At 34.9% G+C, this 12,309-nt stretch overlaps 1 protein-coding gene across 2 annotated transcripts in view; it reads right to left on the reverse strand.

Moving 5' to 3' along the window:
- EDIL3 (EGF like repeats and discoidin domains 3) overlaps positions 1–12,309 on the reverse strand; it is a 415,090-nt gene that overhangs the window by 90,069 nt on the left and 312,712 nt on the right. For both annotated transcript variants that reach the window (XM_073887730.1, XM_025866595.2), the window contains 3 exons: positions 9,256–9,411; positions 7,745–7,889; positions 3,329–3,513 (listed from right to left, as the gene is read on the reverse strand). In XM_073887730.1, the coding sequence (XP_073743831.1) occupies positions 3,329–3,513; positions 7,745–7,889; positions 9,256–9,411 (486 nt within the window). The remainder of the gene's footprint in view (positions 1–3,328; positions 3,514–7,744; positions 7,890–9,255; positions 9,412–12,309) is intronic.

A 12,309-nucleotide genomic window follows, 5' to 3' on the forward strand; every position in this document is an offset into this window, starting at 1 on the left:
AAAATCAATTAGCAGGAGATTGTTAATGAAGGAAGGGAATTTTAAACGACAGACGTGGTTTTTCTTCTGAAGAGCTATTTCTCAGAACTGATGCATTTTGGTTAAAAACACAGCTAAAACTTACAAATTCAGATTTATCAAACAAGGATAAAAACTGACTCTACATCAATAATTCAAAAACCAAATCACCCTACACATTATCTCTAAAAATGTTAATATTATTTTCAACAAAGATACTAACAAGCATAACAAGGTACAGCAGAACAGATTATATTCTCTTGAGGAGAAGACGCTAAAAATAATCAATTCTGGAGCATTTTCTTTCATGATGTCAACAAAGAAAAAAAAATATAAGAAAAGATGTCAATTTACCTTGCCCTGGAGATTCTGAATGTGTTCTGACACAACAAAAAACACACTATACTGGAAGAACTGGTCCTTGAATTGACAGAAAATCTGTCACCAACAGAATGAATCTATTTCAGCATGCAAGTGACTTCAAGAAGACAGTTGAAAAGCCATCTTAAAAAAAGTGATGGGTGGAGGTGTGGATTGAAGATTACACACTGATTCATGTAAAAAATGTTTGTTTTATTTTATCTTTCTAAAGATATTTGCCATAAGCAATCCTTTCATGTGGATATTTCTGGAGTCTAGTAGCTTATCTGAGTTACTTATGGGGTATAAGATATTTTGTCTTATTCCACATGGCATTATGACTCACAAATAAAATTAGCTAAATCTAGTTAATCAGAGGTATGACTAGAATATTTCCAATACATAAAATGTTATACAGCAACAAAGAACCAGTTTAACTTTGCCATCCAAGTCTAATAAATGGAAAAAGTTTTTCCATGGTTTCTTTGAATTAAGAACTTGAAAACTTCATAAAGTCTATGTATTATGAAAATTTAGTTCCTGTGTTATAAAGACTAGATCTTTAACATGAGGTTTTATTTTATTTTTTTAAGATTTATTTATTTATTTTAGAGAGAGAGCACACGCATGAGTGGGGGGAGGGGCAGAGGGAGAGACTCTCAAGCAGACTCCCCGATGAGCCAGGAGCCTGACACAGGGCTCCATCTCACAGCCCACGAGATCGTGACCTGAGTGGAAACCAAGAGTCAGACGCTTAACCTACTGAGCCACCCAGGAGCCCCTAATATGACATTTTAGATTTCTCTTTCAAATATTATTTTAAAATTTGAGGTTATTACCAGTTAGGGACCAGAACGATATGCCATCTAGGCCTAAATCAATAATTTGAATTACACTTTGAACTGTTCATTTATCCACTTATTCATTCATTCAACAAATGTTTATTGAATGCCTATCATATCAGGTGTTATAACAGGTATTCAGTTAGGTACTGGACAACAAGTTGAGAAGTCACAAAAGACAAATGTAGTTTCATCTCTCCTGGAGCAAACAATTGAATCTGAGAACACAATTTCCAATACAGTGTGATAATGGACAGTGAGGGAATTCCTGAGGACACAGTAGTACTCAGGGGAGAGCTGAGTACTACCGTGGTAAGATGAAGCTGGTAGTAGTAGCAAAGCCTTCCCAGAAGAAAGTACATCCAAACTGCAGCCGAGGACGTCAGCCACACAAGGCAGGGGATGCTAAGGGTAGAGGTGCTCTTTCCATTCTTTTCCTCTAGGAAGAGGACATTTATAAAGGCATTGAAAGAGAGAACATTTGGTTTGAGAAAGTGAAGCAAATTTAGAAGTGTGGTAAGAGATGAAATGGGGCTAACTCCTGCAAAAACTTTGAGGCTAGGGGCGCCTGGGTGGCTCAGTCGTTAAGCATCTGCCTTTGGCTCAGGTCATGATCCCAGGGTCCTGGGATCGAGCCCCACGTCGGGCTCCCTGTTCGGCGCAAAGCCTGCTTCTCCCTCTCCCACTCCCCCTGCTTGTGTTCCCTCTCTCGCTGTGTCTCTCTCTGTCAAATAAATAAATAAAATCTCCAAAAAAAGAAAAAACTTCGAGGTTATATTAAGAAATCTGCACTTTATTCTGAGGCTAATAGGGAGCAATTGAAGGGTTTTAGAAAGGGAGTAAGAGAATCATATTTGCATTTTAGAAAAAAAAATGCACTCACTGGTTACAATTTGGGAAATGGATTTTTAGAGAATGAGACCAGAAACAGGAAAGCTGGTCAGGAGGCTTCTGCAAAACCCAGGTGAGGGGGTGGTAGCCAAGATCAGGGAGGGGGCAGAGGGGATGGCGAGAAGATAAATATACCGTGTGAGTGTATATGTGTGTGTGTATGTTTGTGTGTGTGTATGTGTGTGTGTAGACATACACCCTTCCTTCAAAAAGCTCTTAAACATTAAAAGGAGAAAAACACACAGAATTATCCTTAATGCATAACAGCTAATGAAAGAGCTCAATAAAGCTCCAGATCAATAGAGATCCAGATAGAATGTTAGGGGAAAATAAAGAGAAAATTGACTATTTCTATTGAGAAGACTCTATTGGACATTTCAGGTAACTTAGAACAGACTCAGGTGGCAAATCTGGTTCCATGAAGAGTAACATTTGTTGCTATTATAATTGATTTTGTGATTTTCAGAAATGTAATGAATTACCACAGTTTTGAAACTCATGGATACAGCATAAAAATAAATAATAGAACTCATATCTTTCAAATAAAATGACCTCATCATGGAATTAAGCTGTCTTACTTTACTTTGCCACAGAAGACATTAACAAATTTGTGCATACTTAAAAGTACTCCACAATAAATGCATTTCAAGAAGATTGTTTTTAAAAAGCACTGACTATAACTGCACTTCATTTGCAAATGATAAATAGACTCTGCAGTGTCTATGCTTTCCTTCTATTAGCAAGGTCTCTTATGAGAATGTAATCAAATTGCTCCATTGCTTAGCAACCACGGGTAAAGAGCTAATAAGTCAGGAGTCGTGATTCTGTAGGAACAATCTGCAGGTCAATAGCATGATTTCAGGGTGGTCTGGAATCCTGCTGTGGCACTTTCAAACGAATACCAACAGGAAGCATTAGGACAGATGAGAGTTAAAATGCAAATGCTTTCATAATCGATTGAATTGACCTATGTATATTGTGATCTGGTACAATCTGGGGCATCAATCTGACAGAAGCATCTATAAATAAACATCACAGTAAAAATAGTCCATGGATATGGCTTCATAAGGAATTTTTGTTTTACCAATTTTAGGTAAGCCAAAGAAAAAGGTACACCTAAATTAGAATGAAGGCAAGGATTCTGACATTCACCTAACCAACAGGAAATCTAAGGAAAGAGGAGCAGGCACTGGTGAAACAGTTTTTGAAAATATTACCTGTAACCATTGTGACTGGTCATTGTGGCCAGAGGTCCAGGCATTCACTTTGCCCTGTTTGTCCAGCCGAGCTTTCCTTGGTTCCCAAGTGAACATGTCCATGTTCAGAGTCCTGAAGATGCTTGATGCAGTGATCTGATAGTCTTGTATATGTCCTGATTTCATCCCCAGAGGCTCCGAACAGCCTGGAAGAAAATGAGAAGGGCTCCATGAGAAAAATAATTTATTACCCTGCAAGTTTTCTACGTTCATTTTGGGTGGGCAAAAGAAGATTAAGCATAATGCTATTCATTTCCCCAAAGAGAAAGCATCTAAATTCAGAAAAGGCTATAATCAGAAATAAATCTGGAACAAAATCGAAAAACAAGATAGCCAATTCAGGCTATTTTGTCTGAATATATTTTGGAAAAATTGAAAACAAGGCAGACAATTCAAACTACTTTTCTGCGATAGATGATTTTGCAAAATGAAAACAAGGCTGAAATGCTCTCTCGTCTCATTACTGATAGCCTCATGACTATTCTCTGGTTTTCAACAGTTTCATTGTGTCTTTAAAAAAGAACATTTTCCCACAAAGTATATTTGGTTTTCTTTTATTTGTTTCCATAATGTTGCAAATGAAAATTCCCTCAGTACAAAGTCATTTTCACAAACCACTCCAATGGTATATTTCAAACTGGACAGTATTTTGTTTTCTGAGAATTGTCTGTTAATCTTTATCACTGATTCTTATAGCACCAACATGGCTTCTTCTGGACGTTGAGGAAGCTTATAATTATTCAATGTGTACCATGTGCCAGGCCTATGCAAGTATAGAATTTAAAGTAATAGATAATAAAAGAAAATAAGGTAATTCTTGCAAAAATCACTATTGCACAAGCCTTCTTATAAAAACTTACATTTTGATCATACTCAGTAACTTCTAGTATTGGATATTTTTGAAAGATTTTCAAATCGGCACATATGTTTTCAGTTTTGACATGGTATGAAATTTGGGTTTGTCAATGGGAAATTGTGTGTATACGTCCTCACATGCGTGCATGTGCACACACACACACACAATTTCTCAAAGAAACGCACACACAACTTCCCAATCTTGAGTTCCAACTGTGACAAAATTCCATTCACAAAGCTCATAACAGGAAGCACGATTCTATTATCATATTAGTCAGTAGTTGAGTCTTCCTATGTATAATTGCTACATTTTGACCAAAGAACACATGAGTCTGATCATCAAGAAAGCCAAGATGAAAAGGGGGACTTCTCCAATCAGGTCTGTCGCCTTGTACTGTACTGGTTCCCCACTTATTCTCTGTGTGACCTTTTACCCATTATTTAACCATTTTATGCCTCCCTTTTCTCATCTGTAAAATGGTGGTAATAATAGAACCTACCTCAAAAAGTGTCCAAAGAAATTAGCTAAATAAAGATTTATTTATTTATATATTTATTTATCTATTTAGCTAAATAAAGTATTTAGAAACAGTCTGGCATATAGCTAGCGTTCAGTAAATGTTAGCTATGCTTATTATTTCCATAAAGCTCATTCTGACACATAACAACCTTAAGTCCCCAGATCAGCAGACCAGTAAGCACTAAATAATGTAGTAGGACTGGTTGCATTTTTTGAAACTAGGCTGTTTTAAGTCCAAGCTCTAAGAGAGAGGGCTTAGAACTGCTCATGATAAATAATTCTTAACTACAATTAATTGCTTCTGTTCTAGTCAATCTAGATCACTACCTTCTTGAAGCTTCTCCACATTTGGCTTCACCTCCACCTTCTAGGAAATACCTCTCCTATGCAAACATGGCCAAAACTGACATGGAGGGTTAGCCAGTTGTGTGCCTTAGCACAAGTCTTATTGGAATTCAGGTGTAGGAGACGTAGACCATAAGTCTCAGGATTAAAATAGTTCAAATTCCTAAATAAAACTTCTGAGGGAGAAAAATTGCATGACAAATCTTAAAGATTCTAGAAAATTCCAAAATCTTAATGACATGCCATTTATCTGCTGGCAGTTCTAAGGTAACACGCATTGCCTGCATTATAGATTTCTGACTTTTCTATTATGACCAACTCCCCGCCCCCCCATACTCACCCTGCCCTGATACTGGAGTCTTTGTAAAACTGCTTGGCTTGCAGAAAGATACAAGGGAAAGGGAAGTTGTTTTCTCCTTTTGTGATATAATATTTGAAGTCGGATGCCTTTACTTTGACCATTTCTGCTTCGTCATAGAATTCATTTCATACCCACTCTGTTGTCTAGTAGCTAGCCCAGAGCAAGTGCTGAATAATTTGTTCAAAGAATGGATGAATTAATCACTATTCCTCCTCTAATTACAGTCATGATTCATTTCATTCTAACCATCTTAAATCATACCTCTTGCAGAGAATTTAGGGGATTTTCTTTTTTATGTGTCTGGCAAAAAAATTAACTGTTGATCTTCTGGGCAGGCTGAGAGATCTTAGTAACAGCTTATTGAATACAGTAAGGCAGACTTGTGCTTAACGGCGTTGCAGGGGACTGTGGGAAATCATCTGGCACATTATATTGCTGTTTATTTCCAAGTGTTACAGCTAACCTCTCTGCCAATTTGCCTTACGCCACAAATTTTCCTTCCCATCCATATGATTTCATCTGTGTAGATTAACACTTTTACGAGAATAGACAGCACCTGAACAAAATGAAGTATTAACAAAAAAATTGATTATTTCTAGAGTGAGGTGCCCTAGCATTTAAAAGCATCCACTGAGAGATTTTATCCTCTGCATGCAAGTTTAAAATCAATTTGTGGAATTGGGAGATGGGGTATGTTCTTTTTAAGAGCATAAAATCTGTAAAGTATCAGGTGTAACCTCCAGTAAAACCTGAAAGTAAAATATATTCATACCTTGGGGGCGTAACTGTGCCATGTAAGAGAGACTGACCCCTATGAATCAAGAGACTGGAGAATTGGGGATGGCAATGTTAAATAACTAAAAACCACGGGGCTTGGCTTCTCCTTGATTGCTTTATGATGAATGACTTAGGGATGACACTGGCCTGTGATGACAGAGTGACATGTAATATAAACACTGCACAGCAATGATTCTGTTGAGATTTCTGGCTGTCAATAAGCTGGTTCGAATTACCAAAATAAAGAAAACATCATTGTTAGGATAATTAATGGTACTAAAACCATATGCTGGTTACTTTATAAACGATGCCCATATATAGTATGAAAATGTGATTCTCAAAATAGATTCACTCATCTGGCCAAATGTCTCTAATTCCTTTAAATGTAATGGGTTCACTTAAAGTTTGGCTGTTTTTAATAGTAACTTTTATTTGCTAAAAATCACTCTTTCTTGGCACCACAAATAAACCTAAGGAGGGAAACAAATATAAAGCATGCATTTTAATGTCTGTACAACCTCTTGATATGAATAAAAAGCTCTCAGTTGTCCATTTGGACAGATGTGTCCTCGTATTTTTAGCTAAATGGCATTATTTTAAGTTTGATAAAGTCTTTCATGCTAAAAAGTGGGGCACACATGAATTTTGGCTTTCTACAAAACAACTGTTTGAACAAAATAATCTCAGACCATAGTGGCAAAGATAGTTTTTAAATGTTGATGTTAGAAATACAAGAACCACCACCAAAAATGTAGAACAGTGAAATGCCTAGACAAGGTTTTTTGTTTAGTTCAGAATCTAGCTATATTGAAATGGGACCACTGTGAGATCCACACATTAAGTCTTCATCTTTATATCTGGTACTGATGGTGCTGGAAGACAAGAATTATTTAACTCTGAATCCTTTGATAGATTTATCTTTGAGCTGGATAATCACTGTTTGTACAATAAGCAGGTTGCTAGATAAGAATAATCTCAGAATGAATTTATAGTAGCTATCATGGTTTTGAAGTATTACCTCCCTGGGAGGAATGATAAATTTACATGTTTCATAAAACCTAAACAAAACAAAATAAAACCAAGTTCTCATGGTGGATGGACAAAGATAAAGCTTACTCCTCTATGCCATAAAGCCTAAACATAACTGCAATTTATGAGGTCAGGCAGATTCCTGTTTTTGCTGAACTTTTGTCACAAAACATAAATCATAGTTACTCCTAAAAACAAGACACAGTTAAATTTGACAAAAGCTTCCAGTGAGAATTTGTTGTACTTTTTTGAAATACACTGCTCCTTCTACATTAATTCTATTCTTGTTTTGGAACTTGTTTATCCTACACACATGCGTGCACATGTGCACACACACACACACATTTTCTCAATGAAGCATGCCCTAGACATTTTGTAGCAGAAATTAATATCTATGAGTGTTGGAAAATGGCAAATTAGTAGTAGACTACATACAAATATGTGTTTTTTTCTTTAAAGAAAATACAGAAATAGATAATATAAGACTCACCTGATAGTTCACATCCAAGAAGTTCCATTCTCAAAGTGCAGTGTCTTCGACAAACTTGCGGATAGAGTCTTACATACTGAGCTTTTATCGGGGGTGTGAAAGAGTTAGCATAGGGTGTGTTGTTATCAACATTTCCACGAAACACCTGGGTAAAGAGATAATATAGAGTTTAAAATTATTAATTGCAACAGCTTCTTTACCTATTTTCATATATTGACCCTATATCCTATTCAACATAATGCTTCAATAATTGGATTAAGCAATTTGGGGATCTGGAGCATTTAGGAAGCACCTTGTCCTCAGCTGTAAATACAAAACTTATAGATAAAAAACTTATAGATAAAAATCCTAATTAAAGCTATAAACCATTGTGGTCTATGGCATAATCTATATTCTACTATGATGGTCTTGTTGATTTTAAGGTCAGTCCTTCAGAGCCAGGGGAGTGCTTCTTTATTTTTTTGAGAAATGGGCATCTTAAACCTTTCAACTTGATCTGGGTCCATCCGTTCATGCTACTTAGTATTTATAGGTGTTTTTGTTTGGTTTGGTTTGGTTTATTTTTTGTAGGAACTGGTCTTCACTAGTACTTTCTGATTACTCAGTCTCTCTAATGCTATGATCAGACTTAAGGATGCTTCAGGGTCTGATTTCTCAAGATTACTCTCTTATCAGTCAGTCCAAGATCACTGGATGAGAGAATCAAAGCCTTCATATATATCTCCAGTGAAAAACAGTGTTTCCCTCTAAAAATTAGATGCTAAAATGTGTTATTTTTAATTCTTTTAAATCTCATTCTTCTTTTACTTTTCATATAGCTTAGTAATCAGAAAACTTTATTTAATTTCACTTAAGAAAGTATTTAGAAAATCTTTCATAAAATTTATTAGAGTTTAGTCTAACCACTTGGTTTTAAATGGGATGAGCTGCAGTCCTGATATTTTTAAAATTAAACCTTTTGAGGAAAATTTGATAAAAAATTAGGACTATCATATGAAAAGGCAAAATAGACACTGAATATTATATTCATTTCCTCTAACATATTATATTCTGCTGAGTAACAAAGTTGTTTTCTAATATGAAATATACAAGCATACATCTTTTCTATCACCTGGTATTTTTGTTAATAATAATAATTTTTTTCTTCAAAAATAGTAATTTTGATTTGTACTTACTTGATTAAGGCGAGTGCTAATCTGTCAAAGCAATAAAATGAAATTGAAAGCTATTTTAAAAATAAAAATTGTCATATACAGGACTATGTTAACATTGTGATAAAGTGCTTATACAACCACCCATTAAAATCTGAGAAAATCTTAAACAGTAGCCACTGTACATTTATAACTTGGAAAAACTCCTTACACCCTACACCTTACTAGACCAATTAAAAAAAAATTACAAATGTATTTGCAACAACATAAGGCTTCTGTTTAAGACTCAGTAACTATTTGGCAATCAATGATTATTAATGAAACTTTACTTTTAAATTAAATATGTTAAGTCAGTCTTACCATGTCTTCATTGGCGCCTTTTACTTTGTACATTGTCCAAGTTTTTCCATCGTTGCTATAGGCAATTTTGTAAGATTTTATATATTCTGGACTTCCAATCCTTTTAGCTCCTTGAGTAATCACACCAGTGACTCTCATTTTTCTTTGTAAATTTATCTAAAGAGACATGGCATAATCAACGGTAATCTCACTGTTTTCAAGATAACAATATTGACAATATCGATTTTGGGAATGGGACATTTTTATTTATTAGTATAGATTTAAAATAATACAAAAACATATTAATTTTCCTGTATTTTTTCAGATGATTATTAAGTGTATGTCAAGTTTAGCTTCAAAATCTTTCTCTAATGGAATATATTTCTTAAGTAAGAAATATCTGTGAACAAAGTTTGAAAAAGGCAATTTGCTGCCAAAATATTAGTATGAAAAACATTTGGTTGGTCACAATATGGAGGTATGATTTAGTAAACTAAAAAATGGGAATATTATCTTGTCAAAATTGCCTCAGTGACATTACTTTGAAACAGTAATGTCAACATAATTTTAATGTGTCTCAAGTTCTTTTGACTTCATCAAATTTCCATTTAAAATTAAACATGAAAATCGTTCTGAGATCACTGAATACTAGAATAAAAAAAAGATAAAGGTGACAGTAATGACAAAAACAAACAAAAAAAACAAACGGAAGTATCTTCAGTTGCTGGATCTTTATACTGTAGTCTCTATTATGGGTTATGGAGGGTTTTTCAACACATAGTTGCTTTTCTCTTCATTTCATCATATGGAGACTTTCTAACCAGTATTTTCTCTCCATATATTCTCCCCATTCCAAATCACCTTCTAATAGTTTGCTGCAAGAGTGACAGTCATCTAATAAAATTTTTAGTATTTTTTCATAGTTAAATAGGGAACTCCTTCTGAATGCTACAAGGTAAGAAACATTTTCTTCATATATGGCAAACATTAAAAATTCTTCTATTAGTAGGGAGCCTTGGTGGCTCAGTCAGCTGAGTGTTGGACTCTTGATTTTGGCTCAGATCATGATCTCGAGGGTCATGGGATGGAGCCCTACATAGGGTTCTGCGCTCAGTGGGGAGTCTGCCTCTCTCCCTCTTCCTCTGCCCTCCCCCCACTCGTGTGGGTGCATGCTCTCTCTCAAATAAATAAGTAAATAATCTTTTTAAAAAAATTGTTCCATTCACTTTAGAATGCCCTTACGATATTTATAAAATCTTCAACTAAGTAGAAAGGTACTGTCTCAAATGTTCTTGACAAATTGCTATAGAGCTCCCTTCTCACCAATTACAAATCAGAACAATTTTAATGTCTCATATTATAATGTTAAGTTAATAATTCAGATATCATTTCCCAAAGAAAATGAGAAAATCTTCAGATTCATGCAAGTGACTAGGGTTTTTCACTTTGTGATGAGACTAAGAGTTCACATTTGTAGAGGATGTGCATGAGGAAAACAGCTCCTCTATGAGTCACTATATATATACATATATATAGCACATATAAACTATATGCTAAATATATATTCATGTTGCATATTCAAAAAGTTAAAAATCAGAACTAAGAAAGCAATCCTTAAAACCTTCCCACCCCCATACAATCCGTGTGACTTACTAAAGGCCTACAATGTTTTATTTCCCTGGATTTATAGATTTTAAATGTGTTAAGTGTGTTATGGGCAATCCTTCATGTAGCAAATGTTCTTTTAGGTTTTGGAAAATTTGCCAACAGGGCAGGGGCTACCTTCCTCTTTATTGTGAGTTTCCCAGTCTCATCTTCCCTCACTGAACATCATGAGGATCCTTCCCAATCAGTGTTAACAAGGCAGTTCTCTTGGGAAAAGGCAGTATTGACTCATGTATCGAGAAAACTTGTAATTCTGATGAGTTAAAGAAGTGGGGCAGGGTAGTCCCCAGCTTCTGACTGGTGAACATGCCCCTCTTTCATTCGCATAATGCAGAACTTACAAACAACATTTTTCTTGTTAAATTCTGGGTCTTTGGTCCCTTCTCTTCTGCAACAATGCTAAGTAAGTTGACTCAGCTGTCCAGTTTTACTTTTCTCATTTTAATACTCTGACATCAACATTTCTGACATGAATACATTTTATGTCCTGTTCTTGTTTGGAGGCTCAAATAAAAGACTCTACTCCATGAAGGTAAATTTTACCTATTGCTCTTAATATTTATCTCAACTAGTTCTCTAAAGATTGATTTTGGAATTTTAACTGTGAGTTTAGAATAGGTAACCTCCAGAAGATATTTATTATTTCAATATGTTAAGTAAATTAGCACATTGCTATGGAAGAACAACATTCTTCCAGTATCTTACATATGATCTTCTTTTTCTTTTTTTAATCTGAGACTCTTCATAGTCTAAACCATTTTAATATATACAACATAAATAGTGGACACTTTGAATCATGTTTCCTCCCATTTTGGAAGCCAAATTCCACCCTTGATATTGCTGAACATTCCTTTTCAATTATCTTTTATCTTGTTTCAATTATCTTGTTTATACCTCTTATAGACAACCAAATTATCTCTGCTTGAGTTTTGGCTGATGAGCTGTAGACTCATTTTCTAAAGCTTAAATTGTGGAAGTACAACAATCAGAAAATAAAAATTTGAGTACATGTTTCTCTCTAAATCATTTGAAATGATGTTTTAAAAGATTCCTATTTACTCTAATATTTATAGGCCCTGAGAGTATATCTCAGGGAGCTGGAATTCCAGGTAATAAAGCAGCACCCAACTTGGGTTGTATCTACTTTCAGTCAGTATTTGTAATTAAATATCAGGGCTGTTTTCATTACATAAAAAATTTATAGAACACAGGTTCTGGGATGATTAATACTTACTAGGTTTTAGACTGTTGAGTTCTCATATACCTAGCACTCTTAAGCTTGGATAATAAAATATTCAATATAAGATGGCTAAGACTTCACTCTCATGGTCAAACTCCAGTTTAATACCAGGAATCTATATTGCTATGAGAAATAAACTGAGCCTTGGAAGAAAGCTAGGGCATGATTTT

Source organism: Callorhinus ursinus, unplaced genomic scaffold (assembly GCF_003265705.2).
Source record: "Callorhinus ursinus isolate GAN/ISIS: 27379988/994484 unplaced genomic scaffold, GSC_fseal_2.0 scaffold3, whole genome shotgun sequence".
Taxonomy (NCBI): domain Eukaryota; kingdom Metazoa; phylum Chordata; class Mammalia; order Carnivora; family Otariidae; genus Callorhinus; species Callorhinus ursinus.